General features: G+C 61.1%; 2 protein-coding genes across 2 annotated transcripts in view; one reads left to right on the forward strand and one right to left on the reverse strand.

The window, feature by feature from the left end:
* Positions 1 to 3,430: 3,430 nt before the first annotated feature.
* Positions 3,431 to 15,304, forward strand: LOC104828104 (semaphorin-3D-like). The gene is made up of 17 exons (XM_010561557.1): positions 3,431 to 3,557; positions 8,608 to 8,768; positions 9,523 to 9,585; positions 9,842 to 9,961; positions 10,316 to 10,418; positions 10,882 to 11,010; positions 11,346 to 11,491; positions 11,734 to 11,848; positions 12,014 to 12,083; positions 12,464 to 12,608; positions 12,693 to 12,915; positions 13,035 to 13,123; positions 13,626 to 13,667; positions 13,947 to 14,104; positions 14,353 to 14,417; positions 14,671 to 14,801; positions 14,888 to 15,304. The coding sequence occupies exons 1-17, from the start codon at positions 3,431 to 3,433 to the stop codon at positions 15,302 to 15,304; spliced, it is 2,304 nt and encodes a 767-aa protein (XP_010559859.1).
* A 3,030-nt stretch (positions 15,305 to 18,334) lies between these two features.
* The window catches only part of RAD54L2 (RAD54-like 2 (S. cerevisiae)), a 55,430-nt gene continuing 54,921 nt past the window's right edge, over positions 18,335 to 18,843 (reverse strand). Inside the window, exon 23 of the mRNA XM_010561559.1 lies at positions 18,335 to 18,633. Coding sequence (XP_010559861.1) covers positions 18,566 to 18,633 — 68 coding nt within the window. The 3' untranslated portion in view covers positions 18,335 to 18,565. The remainder of the gene's footprint in view (positions 18,634 to 18,843) is intronic.

The raw sequence follows: 18,843 nt of genomic DNA on the forward strand, positions 1-18,843 counted from the left end.
GGGCCCCGACGGATACCACCTCCCCCCCCCCCCCCCCCCAGACATCCCCTCGCCCAGCAGCCTGCCCTCATCAGCACTTCCCTCTCCAAACTGAGATAGAAATAGTTGCAGCTCCGGACAGTTGATTATTTAAAGCTGTCGGGCATGTTTAATTTAACCCTGGATTCATCATCTGCAGCTTGTTTCCATCCCCTAGACACCCTCTCAGTGTAAACTCTGCCTCTGCCGAGCTCTTCACCTCCAGGCAGATTTGGGCAGAGGTTTACAGGCAGGGGACGTGACCCTGCTGCGTGTTTCCACCAGTGTCCCCGCTCCGACTGGCACAGAGGGATGCCCCTGCGCCAGGGGCTGCGGGCACAGCCGGGTCGGGAGCTGCCACTGGGATTTTAGCTGTGCGTCAGGAGACGGACGTGCCGAGTCCCTCACCGCTGCCTGGGCATGATGGGGGGGAGCCCCAAAGTCTTGGTGAAGGCATGATATATAGGGGAACCTTTCTTACTGGAGGTTATCCTCCGACAGTTTTTTCTTTCCTTGCCCACTGCAAGCCCCTCCAGCAAGACCCTCGCCTTTTCTGACCCTGCATTCAGCTCTGCCAGGGCTCTGCATTCCTCCTGCGTGTGGCTGCGGCTCCTGCCACCATCAAACTTGCCTTCGGCATCCCCAGGCCGAGGTGGCGAAGTCCTGGTATAACCAAGCCGTACATGGGAGCGTGCACGCCTGCCCCGCCGCCCCTGCTGCAGGCATGCAAAGCATCCCTAAAGCTCACCCTGCAGCCATGCATGAGCGTGTCCTGGAGGCAGGAGCGGTGCCCTGGCTGCCATCCGCAGAATCCCAACCCACCCTGGCATCCCCTGGAGCTCTGGGTTGTGAAACGTTCCTCCCAGGGCTGGCTTAGCCCAAACCTAAGCCTAGCACAGGCCCTGCTCCATTTATGGAAAGCTGCAATTAGAAGCCAGTGTTTTCCCGAGTCCTCCAGCAACCGAATGCACATTGGCAAAGAAAAAAAAAAAAAAAAATCTCTGTCAAATCCCAGGCACGTCCTTGGGATGACCCCCAGGATAGCAGTGCTCGCTCAGGGCATGGCCACAAGTCAGCAGGACAGGTCTGTGAGACTCCACTGCAGATGGCTGAGTGCGGGGAAGAGCTGAAATTGCTGGAGTATCCCCAGGAAAGCTGTTCCTCATCTCTGCCTGCTGGGAAGGTGTTTGTGGGGGAAGCGAGGGCAGGACTGCCTGTTAGCGGGTCCCCAGTGTGGCTGATGGGGTTCCTACCTCTCCACAATCAATGTGTCAAGCAATGAGCAATTTAAACCAAGGTAAACCCATCATGTTTGTTGTTTTTTTCCCTAGGCAGTGGTTGGCCTGTCAAAAAGTCTGCCCAGGGAAGGAGTAGATGGGTTGAGAAAGCAGCCCCAAACCAAAGAGAGACAGAAAATGGCACAGCCGCCACCTCAGGGTCACATCCAGGTCCCAGGGTGGTGCCAGGTCTCCTGGGACTGGGAAAGGCTCTGGAGCAGGAGCAAGTCATGCTGGCCAGAGCGAGAGCAAGGCAGGAGCGAGGACAGGAACGGGCAGGAGAGAAGCTGTGCCGAGGGGCTGCACCCCAGCCTGGCCACGGGCTCCTGCCTGCTCTTCGTCTGCTGGGAGGAGAGAAACCCCAACTCCGCAAGCCCAAAACCTCCTCCCTAAGCAGAGCCGAGTGCTCCTTCTTGTGGAAGGCAGAGACCAAGGCATTTGGAAAGGCTTGGCTGCACCATCCTTCCTACAGCCCTTCGCCGGGACGGCAGAAATCCCCTGCTCCTTCCGCCAAGAGCTTCTGGCCAGGAATGAGCCAAAAAGCTCATTTTAAATCTTTCAGCCGTGGGACTGGAAGAACTTAATATGCAGCAAGAGGGGGAGTTAGTCAGAGCTGCCATTTAGGGACCAGGACATTTATAAGCAGGGAAAAAGCATCTAAATCGCCTGAATTAATTGCTGAGAGCTGGCAGGCCAGCCCCGCTCCCCGCGGGAGGTGTGGGAGCTGGCGGACGAGGCTGTGAAACCCTGTACGCCTCTGAGGGGGTGTAAATGTAAGAGAGTCCTTCCAGCCTGCAGCGTCCTGGAGGCAACGGATGCTGGTGGCCTTGGAGAGGTCTGCGATGACCAGGCAATTTGCAGAGCTACCGGCCAGAGTGATGTATCATGTACACACACAGCCGCAGCTCATGCTGAAGGGATCACAAGAGTGGCATTTATGGACAGTGCTCCAAAACATGAATTCCCCCTTGAGTAAAAGGGACAAGATTTAACCCCAGGCTGAGGTACGATGAATATTAGGGATCCCTCACCAGGCTCTGGCCAAGCACTGGGGTCTGAGTAGATATTTAGCAGAGGACGCCCAAGCTCTGAGGGCCTGTTGGAGGGTATACTACTCCCTGAGCACTCCTCGCCTCTTTCCTCACATCAGTCACCTCCAGGATGCTCAAATCCAAGTGCTCCTGAGTACCACATGCCATGGGCATGCTGGCATCACCCCGCACACCTCCCCTAGCAGGCTGTAATAGCTGGTCTTTGGAAGTCCCTGGACATGAAACGCGCTGGAGCTCCCGGGTGGCAGCCGGTGCAGCCGGTGTGCGGGTCTCCCAGCCGCAGCTCCCTTTCCCAGTACCCAAACTGGCCCTGGGAGCACCAGCTGCTCTGTCAGCTCCCACAGGCGGAGGGCGCAGAGTGTCCCAGCGGGGTCCAGGGCAGCTCACAGCAATGGAGATATTCAGAAGTCCTCCTCACCCCCTCCCAGGACCGTCGATGACTGCTGAGGCTGCGAGGACAGCCCAGCCAGCGAGACGCCCACCTCCTTGGGCCCCCCGCTTTCCCTCCCAGCCTGGCCGGTTCGGGCTGCGTGAGCTCCTCAAGACAAGCCTTGTCTCCCCGCGATCCTGTGCTCCCCGGGGAGGTGCGAGCCCCAGCCCCCTGCCAGCCCGCAGGTGCTCCGCTCAGATAAAGGCTCTTGCGGCGGGTGCTGCGGGGTCCCCAGCCTGTGCCTGGGGTCCCCCCCCAGCCTGTGCCTGGCCGCCTTGGCCCAGCACACGGAGCTCGCTGCGGCTGTGACCTCCCCCCCCGCAGCAGGCTGCACAGCAGCCCCAGCTCATTTTGCAGCAGTAGCGTGGGTGTGCGGGGGGCTGGCCACTTGCTCTTGGTGGCTCCTCTCTTGTCAGGCAGCTGGCCTGACGTCTTCTGGGGGACGAGCTGCCTGCAGACCTACCGAGCTGTCACTCGGCCTCCCTCAAGCACCCTCCCCAGCCAGGAGCCAACGGGACGGGGGTCCCGACCCGCACGCAGCCCACTGCGGTACAGCCTTCCCCCTTTTCTGCTTGCAGCTGGTGGCGGAGGTGGCATTGCGGCGCTGGACCATGGTGCTGTGAGGGTGAGCTGCCCCCCTCTCTGCTGCCAGAATGCAGGCTGCCCCCGGCCGCAGGCTGCCCCTCGCCGCGCTTCTCCTCTTCTTCCTCCTCCTGCAGCAGCCGGGCAGCAGCGAGGCATGGAAGCAGCACGCCCCGCGCCTTCGCCTCGCCTACAAAGGTAAGGGTGGATTTCCTTGGGGTCTGCACCTTGCTCGGGCAGGCTGGGACAGCGTGCGCAGGCAGGGAGCGAAGGGGGTGGCCAGGGCTTGGGGGTGGCAGGCAGTAGCCCCGCGGTTGTGGCCGCAACATCTCCACACATTGGGCCCTCAGGATGTTTCACGGATGCAGCTTCAAACACAGCCCCTGAGGATGCTGGCGTCGGAGAAGGGGGCTGAACAGGGAACGCCCTGTCCTGGTCCAGCACAACACTGGGACCAGAATAGACATCTCCTTCTGCTCAGACTCGCTCTGGGCATCTTACGGTGTGTCCTGGGCTGGAGCTGACCTGGGCAGCTGCAGGGGAATGTCCCCTGTCTTCACGTTCTCAGTGCAATGGGGACACTGAGCCCCAGGCAGTGCTGCTGGCCCCTTCCCCTGCCTCCCACCATCACAGTCCTGTCCCAGCTCAGCCCTTCTGCCTTTACCCCTCCTTTCCTGCCGAGGAGAGACTGATCCACTGTGCAGATCATTTCCCTGCTGCACTTCAGCCTTCCCCCTGCCCTGCATCTGTCTTGTCTGTTTAGATTATGAGCTCTTCAGGAGAGGCACAGTTTGCTCTTCTTGTACCTGACGCAAAATGGGGCCTGCTTTTGGTGACCTGAAGATGCAATAAGAGCAGACTGACAGGTAGCCGGTATGCAGTCCAGCAGAGAAGTGCAAAAAGGGAATCTCTAGGGAAAGGGTCTCTGCAGGGGAATGACCGGAGCAGTTCGAGCAGAGCCCTGCTAGCCTGGCAGCTGGTCACTCTGCCATGGACCTGCAGCACAGACTTGGCCAATTCACCTGCTTTCAGCTTCTCCTATATGAAAAAGAGCAAGTTGCTTTGAAGGACAGGCAGCTCAGCACGTCCCCGGTGCTGGCATGGACGTGGCAGTCGGCAGGGCTCAACCAGCCCTTCTCCACACCTGTGAGGTGGCAGTGCATCTTTTCCATGGGCATTGCACTCAAAGCTCTGGGGCCACCCCCTTGGCCTGCTCCACCACCCTGAGAAGCTGCTCTCTGGGCAGGGACAGCCACCAAGGTGGAAGATGCCCCCAGCTTGTGCCTGGAGAGGGATGGACCTCTCAGGGATGCAGGATATCCCTGCAGGGAGATGGCCCCGCTGATAGTCCAGCTCGGAAACACGGTGCAGGGTCTGCCTTTCCTTGGAGCTGGCAGAGGCAGAGCAGGGCTGCTGGGGCAGCAGGAGCGCAGAGGGACTGCTGACTTCAAAGACCCACGATGTGCTGGGGCCAGACATGCCAAAAGCCCTCAAGTCTTGGGCAGACGCAGAAGAGGAAGCTCCCAGCATCAGGAGGGCTCAAGGACAATGCAAACAATGGCAAGGGATGTGACTCATGGACAGCGCAAGGCAGGTTCAAGGACACAATGCCTTGAGAAGTTGAGGTTTAAAAACCCCTAGGAAAAAAAAAAAAAGAAAAAATAAAAGGAGCCTTTGAGAGTCCGTCTATGAGATCAGCCTTGCCCTCAGATCCCAGCACGGGGGAGGCAGGCAGAGCCCTTGGCGGGGTGGGGGGGAGAAGATGCAAGCAGGCTCGCCAGAAGGAAATGACAGCACCGAAGGCTGGGAGAGCGAAGGAAGGATGGGGCATGGGGCATGGGGCCAGGAACAACAGCAGCGGCTCCCACCCTGCCCAGGAGGCGAGGAGGAGATTTATAATAGCACGCTGGCAATCACGGCCACGCAAGAGGCAGCCTCCGGGTAAGCTGGGTCAGGCTGGGTCAGCCCTGACACTGCCCGGAGCTGAACCTCTCTGTTTTCTGAGGCCGTACAGCAGTACAGCTACGGAGCGAAACCACAGCACGCCTCCCAGCTCCTCTTACTGTAATAATCCAGGGCAGGCACAGCTAGAAGTTGGCAAATGGGTCTTCTGCCAGCCTTTGATCTGCAGCCAGCCCAGCCGGGCAGGACCCAGAAGCCATCACTGTGCAGCAAGTGCTCGGGAGCACAGCAGGCTGGTGGGTCTCTGGTTATCGGCACCAAAAGCCGCGCTGGCACCTCTCTTATCAGCCAACGGCAGTGAGGGGCTGAAGCCTGATTTAGCGCCGAGCTTCCCTTGGGCTTCAGGGATCTCCTCCATCGTCTGCTCCGACCGATGGCTGGGGGAAGGGGAGAGGAGAGCCCTCCGGCACAGCCGGGCTCTGACCCCAGGAAGCACAGGGTCGCCCTGCACTGAGGATGCTGCAGCTAAGCGGCAGGCAGAGATGATGGATGGGACAAGGCGGTTACAGTGGTCCTGACAATAAAGAAAAACACCGTGGCCTTGGGAGATAATGAACACAAAGGAGAGGATGTTTCTCTGGGCTCACCCATCGGTTTAGCCACCGCACAGCTGCTGCGGAGACGGCCTGGTTCCCTGCCTCGAGGGCCGGGGTTTGGATTGAATGCCTTGTGGGTATAGCTGGACTTGAGGGCAAGAAGAGGCTGATTTGTGTGCGGCAGCTTCCTGCGTAGAGGGTCTGGGTCCACAGCGCTCGGTGTTCCCTTGGTGAGGGAGCAGAACCGCACCACAGAGTCAGGCTCGGACCCTCGCGGTCATTAACCCTTCCAGAGGTCTCATGGTGCAAGTGCAGGGCAGCGAGCCCTTCCTGGGTCCTCCCACATACTATCGCAGCAGCAGAGAGGGCTCCTCCATCATCCCACCTAACCTTGTCCTCGGATGGGGCTGGGGCAGTTCACAGGGTGACCAGCAGCTGACGTTCCCTGGGACCAACCTTGTCCCCGCTCCGCTTAATTACACTTGATGAACACTGACCTTCCCTCCCACCCTAACCTGTGCCCTGCCTGACATTTCCCCCTGGGTCAGGCAGGTCCCGGGTTAGCGCTGGCAGACACAGGAGGGTGGGCGATGCACAGCGCCCTGCTGGGGACCCAGCGGTGACAGTGGCCTGCAGGCAGGGACAGGAATTCAGCTGTTAATCCCATTCAGCTGGTGGGAAATGGCTTGGAAATCTGCTCCCCCATACCCACGGCACCCAGAGGAGAGCCCTTGGGCACCCAAGGGTATGGGGGAGTGAAGTGGGGCCGCGCACAATTCTTGTGGGAGCAAGAGGAAGGCCAGGAGCTCCCTGACACGACGGGGAGAGGCTCCTGGCAGAGGAGGATTTGTGTCCCGCAGTAACTGGAGCTCCGACCCCAGAGGAAGGGGAGAAGGAAACTCTAGCTGGGAGCGAGCCTGGCTGCGGTGGCGTGGATCCGGGTAGGGACCCCTGCCTGTTGCCTGTGGCCCAGCAGGTCCTTCCCCCACAGGGATGAGCGACGTCAGTAGCATTTCCAGCTCGCAGGCACTGGCCCCGCTTCCCCTCTGCCCTGGAAATAGGGTGGAAGGAAGAGAGACGCAACCTCCTGGGTCAGCCGGTCCCCTTTGAACGGAGCCGTGCCCATGCCCACGTACACCCCACCTGCGCCCGAGGCCGCACGTCCGCCCGTGCTCCCGTCCACCCAGCCAGCACCGGCTCCCCCTGACAGCTTCCCTCCCTCAGTTCCTGACACGCTGCTTCAATCCACGTGATTTTGGGTAATTTCTCAGCCTGGGTCTTACAGATCACCCCGCATTTCCAGCTGCACTCCACCTCCCGCCAGTACCCATCCAGCAGCAGCCCATCTCCATCGCCCCTTCCCATGGCCCTGGTTTTGCACCTTTCCCTGCGCAGCACCAAAGCCAAGAGCAGCATCGCCAGCCTTCACCCTATCCCTAGCCGGATCCCGCCACTTACGAAGAGGAAAGCAATGTGTTGTGATCTCTGGAAGCTCTAAGGCCCGCCTTGGTGCCAGTCTCCCTTGCCTTGATCCCTGGAGCAGGCGCTTGCTGGGGTGGCAGCTGCTGTGATCCTGTGTCTGGTGCAGCAGCCGCTCCTGCCATGCTGGGGGATGCTCGCCCCGCCAGCCAGCCCCGAAACCTGGCGCTGCACATCACGGACTGATGCAGGCCCCGGAGATGTTGTTTCAGGAGTGGTTAGCCAAGAGACAAGAGCTTATTGTCCCTCTCGCACACCCACGTGTCTGCAACTGTGCCAGAGGGGCCACGCTAGCCGCCCCCGGGGTTCTGCACAGGAGCTACAGCCTGAACAGCAAAGCCTTTCCCGCTGCCCTGTCTCCAGTCCCCACGGAGCACGCCGGGTGATGGCACACTTTCCCCCTCGGCAAGGTGGCTCTTCCCTCCAGCAGTGCTGAAGGGGTGCTCTTAAAAACCCTGAGCCGGTCTAATGCTGGGTTTAGGCTGTCTCAGGACATAGTGGGGGAAAAGTGGGGTGGTGGATGCAGGGTTAGAGTGGTACCCAGGGCACAGCTCGGGACTTCCCTTACAAGGTCCTTAGGCCAGGGACGGGCCATCCATCTCTCTGTCCCGCTGCACCCATCCGCCTGCCTGAGGGCATGGGGAAAAGCCCAGCACCCAACAGACACTTCACAGACTAAATGGCTTGGGGGTGGGCAGAGGAGAGGTGTCCAGACCTGCTGTGGCAGCTGTGTTACCATACAACCTTCCCTTGGAGGGATGCTTTGCCCCAGCAAATAGCCAAAATATTTTTATATAAACTCGCTTGATCTGAAGCCTGGGGAAAACATGCTGGGAGTTACAGCAAGCAAGTAAGTCTCCCCTGTTCTCAGCCTTCTCCCCATGGTTTCGGGGTGCAGAGGCTTTGGGGCTCCAAGGGCTCCTCTGAAAGGCAGACTGGCAGCTGAGCGACCTGGGCTCCTCAGGCTGGACCGCTGTCCTGCCCCATGCCCTGCAAACCAGCCCTGCCCAGGGCAAGGTCAGGGTAGTTTTCCTCTTTGTAGAAGTGACTTGCTGTTTACTCCAGGTAGGCTCATGGGAGGAGGCTTCGTGATGAGCTTTGGGGCACCGAGGGTGGTGTTTTTCTGCTAAGGCAGTGGCGAGGAAGTTGCGTTCCCTTGGGGCAGGGGTGGGTAGGCAGAGCTGTCCCAGAGAGGGGGAGCACGGGGCCTCTGCCTGCTTGTTATGTCCCTCACAGATGGCTTTCTCTTTCTCCCACCTTGTGCTCCTCAGATCTGCTGAAATCTAACAGCTCTCGCCTGTTGCTGGCCTCCGGGGACGGGCTGGATTTCCAAGCCCTCTTGGTGGATGAAGACAGGGCCTGGCTGATGGCGGGAGCAAAAAACCACATCTTCCTGCTCCACCTGGACCATCCCAGCAGAGAGCCCGAGAAGGTCAGTGCTGGGAGGAGGGTGTGAGCGTGACCCTGGCCAGGCTGGGCTCTTCCTCCCCGGGAGCCGCTCCTCGTTCCAGTGCTGGGGTGTGGAGGTGGATGTGCTCCGGGCTGGACTGCTCTAACGTCACCGGGGACACGTTTGCACCAGGATGTCTCAATCAGTGGGGTCAACCCATCCCTGGCGGTGTTGAGCCCCACTGGGACAGGCCAACGCTGGGGAGGGACAGGGCAGCTTGGCCAGGAGAGGAGACCTGGGTGGACCCCGGGCATGGGTGGAAGGGCAGTGCCCAGAGCCCTGCTCTCACACCTAGTCCCTGCTGCCGCTGCAAGAGCTAAAACAACTCCAGCAGCGAGTCCGCTAATGTCATCCCAAGACATCCTGCTGGCGGGGTGCGCAGTTCAAGCCCAACAAAAGGAAAGCCCATTAAAGCACCGCAGCCTGGCGTTCCCATGGGCTGGGATCCAGGAGAGCCTGCCCACCGACTGGGTGTGCCGTGGCCCACCCAGGCTATGTCCCCACGCCAGATTCGCTCCGAGCCTATTTGGCAGGCTGCCTGCCAAGCTTGGCCAGGCCCTGGGGACCCAAGGGGGTGTCAGACCCATTGCAGAGCAGCCCCGTGTCCTTACCATGCGCCTGTGCCTCTGGCAGCACCTTTTGACTGCGCCCGTTCCCACCGGTGCCCGTGGGAGCCAGCTTACCCAGGCAGGTGAAGGAAAGCAGGGGTTGCATTGGCAGGGTCTCTGTGTTGCAGATTTTCTGGCCAGCCTCCAGGGAGCAGGTTGAACACTGCCAGCTGGCGGGGAAGAACGTGGAGGTAAGCAGGGCTGGCAGCCCCCGGCTCACGGCCTTTTGTGATTTGCCATGGATGTTAAACACCCACATCACCCCGAAAGGGAGCGTGGGGTCTGCCTGAGACAAGGGTGTTGAGCCAGCCAGAGTTAAGCTCAGCTTGCTAGCTGCCAGGGGAGGATCTGGCCCGGCTCCTGCATCCCAAGCGGACACGCCACAGGGCTGGGCACAAGTGCCCAGACCTGGGATCAGACCACTAACAAACATCTTCCCTTGAGCAGACGGAGTGTGCCAACTTCGTCCGCCTCCTCCAGCCCTTCAACAGGAGCCACGTGTTCGCCTGCGGGACCGGCTCCTACCAACCCGTCTGTGCCTTCATCCAGCTGGGAGCCAGAGGGAAGGTGAGGGACACCCTGGCCAGCCACATCCCCATTGCAGAAGGTGGCAAGAGACCCCCAGCACGTCCCCGTCCTCCTCCCCAGTGACTGGGGGTGGGAGAGGGAGCCTGCGGAGGGTGTCCGGCCAGCCTGGTGCAGTCCCTGATACTTGCGTAGCTTTGCTGTATGTGGCGAGAAGCAGCCCTGGCTTGGCAGTGCCAGGGTGCCCCATGGGGACAGGACCCGGTCCTGGCAGCCCCCTCAGGGGACCCACTCGTTGCAGAGCTGAGCACACCAGCTTCCTTCCCACTCTTCTCCACATGCCCAGCTTGTTTCCAGCCTCCCCCAGGGCTGACATCTCCCCTTTGGCTCTGGCAGGGTCCCGGGGCTCCCCCCATGCGGTTGGTGACCCACTCCTTGGAATCGGGACGAGGACGGTGCCCCTACAGCCCCCATGAACCCTTCACGGGACTCCTCGTTGGTAAGAGGGAGCAGGGAGCAGAGGTGATGCTGGAAGGTGGGAGCGCTGGGAATGGTCTGTGCTGGGAGGCAATGGCAGCGGTGCCTGCACCACAGCTCTGCTGCGGTCCTGGGCTGGTGCCCGAGCTGGTGCGAGTGAGAGGAGCCATCCTGCAGAGCCTGGTCCTGCCCCGGTCACCCCGACCTCGCGGTTCCTGCACAGAATCGCGAATGTAGGGTGTAGATGGAGTGGCACACACACGAGGGTGTGCGGTGTCACCAGCCTGCCTGCCTCATACCGGCACTGTGGAAGGGCTAGGCAGGTTGGGGGCTGGAAGCCGTGCGGGGTCATGGGTTTGGAGGAGGCTGCCAGCCAGGCTGTGCCCCTTCCACCCTCCCTGACCTGCCGAGGATGCAGGGGAGTCCTGCCAGGGTACCTCCAGCAGTGGGACCCCAACCCAGTGATGTCTCCTCTGACCCAGCAGACGGGGAGCTCTATTCGGGCACGTCCAGTGACTTCATGGGCAGCAGCGCTGCCTTTTTCCGGACCTGGGTCCATGGGGCCGAGCAGAGCTACATCCGGACAGAGCAGAACCAGGACCATTGGCTACACGGTAGGAGCGGGGGGACCCGTGGGGCATGAGGCAGGGGGGTCTCCTGCCTGCTGGGGAGAGGCTGGGGCCAGCACTGGGTCCGGAGCTCAGTGGTCTGGCCCCCTTCTCCTCTCTGGGGGGAAGCACTGATGAAGCCTCTGGTGGGACCCACGCTCCAGCACGCACTCTGCAGCCTGAGCGCCAGGAATAGAGCTCTGCCTTCCGGGTAGCAGGGTCTCCATAGGGCACCCCATGTACCCTCAGCCTCTCACACTGCTCCCAAGGGCTGTCAAGGGCAGTACAACAGGGTCGGATCAGGGCACGGCACCACGTTGTGCCGCTCCTTTCCCCTGCAGAGCCTGCGTTTGTCGGCGCCTACGCCATCCCTGATACCTACAACCCGCACGATGACAAGGTCTACATCTTCTTCCGTGAGACGGCCATGGAAGCCGGGCAGTGGGAGAGGCGGCACATCCACGCCAGGGTGGCCCGGGTCTGCAAGGTCGGTCACCAAAGGCCAGCACGCCACGGCCGGGTGTCCCACCAAGTGGGTTTTTACCTCCTCTGGGCCAAGGGGCATCCCAAGCAGGTGCCAACAGCAGGACGTGAGGGTGTCACTGCACACCTACCACAGAGCAGAGGGCTCAGGGCTGGGGGGATGTCCTGCTGTGGGGACAGAGGACCATGTGGCGGTGGGGGAGGCTCGGAGAGGCTGGACTGAGCCCGGCTGTTGGTGCCCAGCAGAATGATGTCGGAGGGAAGCGCAGCCTCATCAACCGCTGGAGCACGTTCCTCAAGGCCCGCCTGGTGTGCTCCATCCCCGGGCCGCAGGGCACCGAGACCCACTTCGACCAGCTCGGTGAGTGCACAGCCTGGTCTGCAGCTGGGAGCAATGCTGTTCCACCACAGCTGCTCCTTCCAGTATGCCCCAGGGAGGTGGGCATGGCATGGAGGATGCCCGCCTGCATCTCCTGGACTGGCGCTCCAGCTCCTGGGTGCCTCACCTCCACCCCTCTCTTTGTAGAGGATGTTTTCCTCCTGGGCACCCGAGACCCCCAGAACCCCCTCATCTTCGGCCTCTTCACAGTCTCCAGGTGAGCAGGGCTCCGGCTAGCCTTTGCATGGGGCAGTGCAGCCCCCCCAGCCTCTCACCAGTGCTGCCCCACGGGGAGCCCTGGGAGGGAGAAGGACGGCACCAGCACCCAGCTGGCAGAGGAAGGGCCACCAGCTGTTTCACTGCTTTCCCTGCTGCCAGTTCACCAGCCCGCCTGCCAACCCACCGGATTTGGCATCAGCACAGCCAGTGGTCCCCCAGGCTGGACTGGCTGTGCCAAAGGGATTCTTGTCACCTCCTGGGTGCCGTGCACAACTCTGGGGCTGACAGGGGACAGCGTGGGCTCAGGGGCGAGCGCATGCATACGCCTGGTCCCCGTGGAGCAGCAGGGACGCTGACAGTCCCGTGCTCCCCCCGCAGTGGCGTCTTCAGCGGCTCCGCTGTCTGCGTCTACTCCATGGCTGCCGTGAGAGCTGCCTTCAGCGGGCCCTTTGCGCACAAGGAGGGATTCGACTACCGCTGGGTAGAATACAAGGGCCGCGTCCCCTATCCCCGTCCCGGCACGGTAAGGGGCTGGGGAGCAGGGTGGGGGGGGGAGGCGCGACAGGCTGGCCCGACCCTAATGCAGCCCCCCCGTGTTGCCACGCAGTGCCCCAGCGAGACGTACGACCCCCTCCTGCAGTCCACCAAGGACTTCCCCGACGAGGTGATCAGCTTCATGCGCACCCACCAGCTGATGTGGGAGCCTGTATACCCGCAGGGCCGCCAGCCTGTCCTGGTGAGGGTCAACGTACCTTACCGGCTGCGGCGGCTGCTGGTGCACAGGCTGGAGACGGAGAGCCGGCACTACGACGTGCTCTTCCTCGGCACAGGTGGGAGCTCACCCCGGCTCTGGGGACGCCGTCACCGCAGGGCAGCCTGTATGGCACGCTGGTCCTGCTGGTCGGGTGGCTCCTAGCCCTGACAGCTCCTTCTCCTGCTGCGTTCACAGATGAAGGTAAAATCCTGAAGGTGGGGCTGGCCGGTGGGGCGAGCCGTGGCACCGAGGTGATCAGCCTGGAGGAGATCAGCGTCACTAAGGTACGGGAAGCCGGGGCTGGACCGCGGTGGCTGGACCGCGGTGGCTGGACCACACAGCCTCCCCTCGCCCCGTGGCATCCTCCCTGCAAGATCCTGCGTCAAGTCACTGGCCTCTATCGAGGAGGTCCCTCGCCTCACTACTGGGGGCTCCCACCCGCCCTGACTGGCAGGCGATGCTGGTAGCACGGAGGGGAGCCAGCCGGACCCGAGCCGAGTCATCTCCCAGCTCCTCATCCAGTCCCTAGGAGGGATAGGGGTGACACACCAGAGCGCAAACTAAAATGGGAGGGCTAAGCCCAGGTTTGAAAGCACGGCTGCCAGGCAGGGCTGCCCACACCGAGCAGGGCCAGCCCAGGCAGCTTGTGTGGAGCAGGTGGAGCTGGGACCAGGGACCTGGGCCGGGGTCCCAGCACCCTGCCACCCCGAGGTCCCAGCCCCACTGGCAGGCTGGGACACCCCAGAGAGACCAACAAAGCTGCAGCACCATCTCCTTCCCCTCCAGGTGCCTTCTCCCATCCTGGACATGAAGTTATCACCAAAGAGGGTGAGTCCTCCCTCCTGCTTCTTCCTAAAGCAGCCAAGGGACAGGGAACAGAGGGCAGCTGGCCCCGGCCCCTCTGCCTGGGTCCCTTGGCCCCAGGGCTTGCACATTTAGGGAATGGGCTCCTGCTAGGGCAGCCTGCAGGGTGGTGGTCTCTGCCCTGCACTCCCCCTGTCACCCAGCGTCCCCATCCCAGCAGGGCGCAGGGAGCTCTGTTCCCCCGCTAGCCCCCGTCTCCAGCTGTGGCTATACTGACCGCCACTGTTCTGCTTGCCCGAGCAGCAGGAGCTGTTTGTGAGCAGCACCCACGGGCTGCTCCAGCTCTCCCTGTACCGCTGTGAACTCTACGGCAAAACCTGCACCGACTGCTGCCTGGCCAGGGACCCTTACTGCACCTGGGACAGCAAGACCTGTGCTCCTCACCTGCTCACCGAAAAGAGGTTGGTGTCCGCCCAGGCCAGCCCTGCTGTCCCTCTGCAAAGGGAGGGTGCTCGGAGCAGGGAAGGGCAAGCTGCCGGCCCTGGAGGCTTTACCTGTCAGCCCAGATCCCTACTGCCACTCTGCCGGCCACTGCCCCGGCCCTCCCCAGTCCCCCCCACCCTCCCCTTCTCCCCGGCTGCTCTGCCACTGAGGGGTCCCACAGCTCGGGGCGGATGCCACCCCACAGCCCCCGTCTGCTCTCCCACAGGCGTGCCCGCTGCCAGGACGTGCTGAAGTCTGACCCGCTCAGCCAGTGCCAGGACACCGCAGAAGGTGAGCGCCAGCCCCAGCCCCTCCGAGGAGCCCCAGTGCGGGTAACTGGCTCTGCCCAGGGGCCAGGGATGCCCAGGAGGGTGGGTGGCACGGTGCTGGGAAACCAGTGCCCACCAGCTGCACCAGCATCATCCGCCGTGGACCCTGTGCCACCCACCGCATGCTGGATGCTCCATGCCACCCTCCCTCCTTGCCCTTCACGCAGCTCCCACGCAGGGTACTCACCCCTTCCCCTGTCCCGTCCCCCACGCAGGGACCGCTGCCACGGAGAAGCTAGTTTTTGGGGTGGAGAAGAACTCAACCTTCCTTGAGTGCACGGCCCGCTCCCCGCAGACAACTGTCCGGTGGCTGGTGCGGCACGGCGAGGAAACGGGCCTGACCGAGGTACGGGGGACAGGGTGGTGGGGACGAGGCGCAAGGGTGGCTCGGGTCCCTGGGGACTGACCCACTGTGCTCTGCTTTTGCCCCAGGTCAGGAACAACGGCCACTTCTCGGTGCTGGAGCAAGGGCTGCTGATCCGCCAGCTGGCGAGGGAGGACGCGGGCACCTACGAGTGCCAGGCGGTGGAGCGCTCCTTCTCCCGGCCCCTCACCCGATACAGCCTCCGCGTCATCAGGCACGAAGCCATGGAGGTGCCACCTTACAAACGGAGCAAGGGAGCTGAGCTAGGAGGGACCCACCAGAGCCCCCGGCCCCGGATTGACCTGCACCCAGGCTACAAGGGCTTCCCGCGGGCCCTGGGGGCACCGGGCACCAGCCTGGATGTCTACTGCAACGCCCTGCGGCACCAGGAAAGGCAGCGGCAGAAATCCTGGCACCAGAAGTGGCAGCACCCATCCCCGGACAGCAAGAATGGCCGGGTGCGGAGGCACCCCCAGCCCCTCTGAAGGGGCAGAGGGAGCCGGGGCCGCCCGTGACTCCCTTCCCGGTCTCTCCGGGGCCCTTCTTGCACGCGGGCATCAGCTCCGAGACACCTCAGCTTCCCGCGCAGAAACGCCTCGCTGTTACTACCTCAAACCCTGCCAGTCCCCGCCGCCTCTTCGTGTGCCCCACGGGCCACGCCAGGGCGAGGGCATGCAGCCCGCACCGGCTTTCTGAGACTCAAAGCTATTTACGCCCTGCAGAATATTTATTCTCCTTGTTTTCCCCCGGCCTTTAACGACGATCCTTATCAGCAGCAATAATAAGCACAGAGGACAGAGAAGGGAAACAGCCAGCTCTCACAAATGGTTCGCTGACACCCAGCAGCATCCAGCCCTGCCATGGACATCCACGCGCCCAGGCTCTCTCCCTTCTGGAAGCGGCAGGCCCCGCGCTGCTGCCCCGGCAGCACGGTGCTCACCTGGGCGGCTGCGGAGGTGCCAGCAGAGCCCAAATGCCGCTGGAGGCGGCGGGACACGGCCGCTTGCTGAGCCTGGGCTCCGGCAGCGAGGCACCTGGGGTTTGCAGGGATGCCCATGCCCAGCCGAGCTCCAATCCACTTCAAACCACACCGCTTTTTAAAATTCTGACATTTATTTTACCAAAAAAAGAGAGAGAAACAACAGGCAGTTATACCAACTTACAATTTATTATTTTTTTAAAAAATGACATGAAACACAAGTAAAAATAAATACATCATATAAACAACAAATTGTTCAAAGTCTCTGTTCTGGGAGATCAGGCGAACACATCCCGTTTGACAGAGAGAAGAGGGAAGCACATGATCATGCGTGGGGCCAACCGACCAACCCGCCCTGCTAGCGATACTCCTCTTTCCAACCACAAAAAGACAGGCCACAAACTAAGGCGGTAGTAAAAAAGAAAAGAAAAAAAACAAAGAACCCCAAACCAACAGAAAACCCAAAATGAGACTCAGTGATGGATTCCTTCAGGCTCCTGTGGATCTGCCAGAGACTCCAGCTCCGAGCTGGGTGCCACCAAGGTGGGAGCCACAAAGCAGCAGCGGACGGTGGTGGTGGTCCGGGAGGTGGCAGAGGTTGCTCTCCCTCACTCACACCGTCGTCCCCTCGAAGGGAGCGCTTGCTCTGAGTTGCAAGGAGCCATCATCTCACTGTACTCTAGCTGGACTATGTTCCCCTTTTAACCTCTGCCCCCCGCCCCAGCCCTCCCCCCGGTCTTTCCAAGACTGGATTAACAAAATCCATCCCAGAGTGGCGAGAAATACCAGTTGTGAAGGTATTTGCTGTACTTGTCCCTGTTGGCCTGGAAGCCACCCACAAACCAACAGCAATTCTCTTGCATTCAGCCATTTGCTGACATCATTAAGCCAAAATATACATTATTTTTAGCAAAGCCCCCGTGGAAATCCCATCCTTTGCTTGCCGGAATATTTGCTTTCTGTGAGTACCTGCATCCACCCCACCAACCTCCCAGGCACTCTGGGAGGCCAACGTGCAGCAGATCCTGCCCAACGTGGGGCCAGGCTGGGCAATGTTCCCCCCCCCCCGCAGCCCCCCCCCGAGCCGCACCAGCAGAGGGGCAACAAGACCACCAAGACCAGGGCACACAGCAGCCACAGCGCTCCCCACGCCTGTGGCATCATGTCCCGCGGCGGTACCCAGCCTTCGCTCGACTGTCCCCAGGAGTGGAAACCTCCCACCTAAGGGAAGGGCTGAGGGCTGGGTGCCAACACGGAGGGCAGCTGGCGGCCCCCGGGGCCCCTGCAGCTCTGCCCCAGCCTCGGGGCTGTGCTCAGAAATCTTCCTTAGCATCCAAAAACCTCAGCGGAGAGTCCTGCACTGCTGTCCTCGGTGTCACCCACAGCCCCACCGCGAACTGGAACTGGCAGCTGCTTCCATCCGGTCATTTGGAGACAGAAATTCAGCAGCAAAAGAAAAATTTAACCCGTGCAGGGAAAAGCCCCTGTTCCAGGCTCAGGAAAACGGAGATAGGACCCTCTGCAGCAGAACCACGTGCTGAAGAGGAGCAAAGTCTGGGGAGGCCAGATGAGGGGGAGAGCAAGTCCCATGGGAGAGGAGTTTTGGGGCTCAGAGAGGTCTCCCCACTTGGAAAGCTCCTGGATAACCCAAACGCCCTCGCAGCTTCCTTGCCCCAGTGCCATGGGAGAGCAGGTGCCACCAGTCACCTTAGAGCAGCCCCAGTCACTGCCAGCCCCCCCGGGAGCCATGTAGTCGGGGCGTCACAGCTCTCTCTGCGACCACCTCTCAGCCAAGGCTCCGAAGAGGCCCGGGGGACCCGGCCTCTCGTTAATGGGGTGCTCAGGGCTGGTACGTGGGGCAGAGAGGTGCCGCAGCACCCTGCTCTGCTCAGGGAGGGCTCCGCGCGGGTGTTTGCCGTACAGGGGCACTGTGCTGCAGCTGCCCGGAGCTGCAGATGTTTGCTAGCGAGATGAAGCCCCTTGCAGCAGGTAGTATCCAGGGGCAGCCACACCACGGGAGGGTGGTGAAGGCTCTCCAAGCTGCCATGGCCATGCAGGAGCCAGGAGAGCCCTCACAACTCGCCCTGGTGCCAGGAGGTTAACAGTCAGCCCGCGGCACAAAGCGTGCACCCTGCAGCAGCTGAGCCCCGGCTGCCTCCAGCTCCTACGGCCACAGGGCTTGGGCTATGCCAGGGAGCCCCGGGAGGACATCAGACAGCAGCATGGGGACATGCCCCAGGTGCTCTCCTGGAGAAGCAGGAAGCAGAGAAAATGGCATGCAGTCACAGGTACCGACCGCTTCCAGAGCCGTGGTGCCAACTGCCCCCAGCCGAATCTTCATGCCTCGTCCCAGCACAGAGCCACAGAAAAGCCCCGTTCAGAGAGGACTTGGAAGGGTCCCTCAGATGAACCCCACTACCCTGACCACCACCAATGAGGAGGGGGGCTGTGGCAGGGCTCTGGTGAGGGTCTGCTCACGCTCTGGCCTCCCACATGTGCCCGCAGGTCACAACACTTGCTACTCTCGACAAGGAAAGCCCTTGCCTAGGTCCATTCCCCAAATCCACCGGAAAACTGACAGCCTCACAGGGATGCAACGGACATCTGGGCAAGCTCGTCATACAATGTCACAGGGTTGTGCATGAGGTGGACACACAGAGCACAGGAGGGCATGACTCACAGATGCAGCACTGTCAAGTCTTTGGAGAAACTTGCATGAACACCATCAGTTAATTTGCTTTGTTACTTTTGTGGGGGGGTTTGATTTTTATTTCCATGGTGCATCCAAAGACAAGTTGTCCAGCAGTTTGCTCAGAACCCCTCGGTTTTCAACTCCTAGGATATGTTAAAGAAGAAAGCACTATTTTAATGTTTGGTTTTTTAAAAAAATAATTAAAATAATTTGCATAGCTAAACTGTTGATCTAAGGCTTCTATGAATGGTGTGGTTATGTTTGACAGACAATGTCCATTAAACAGAGAAAGACACTAGGAAAGCCCCATAACATTTTTTTATTATGTTTTTGTAACACACACGTGCACACAC

Source organism: Haliaeetus leucocephalus, unplaced genomic scaffold (genome assembly GCF_000737465.1).
Source record: "Haliaeetus leucocephalus isolate CR32 unplaced genomic scaffold, Haliaeetus_leucocephalus-4.0 Scaffold148, whole genome shotgun sequence".
NCBI classification, from domain to species: Eukaryota; Metazoa; Chordata; class Aves; order Accipitriformes; family Accipitridae; genus Haliaeetus; species Haliaeetus leucocephalus.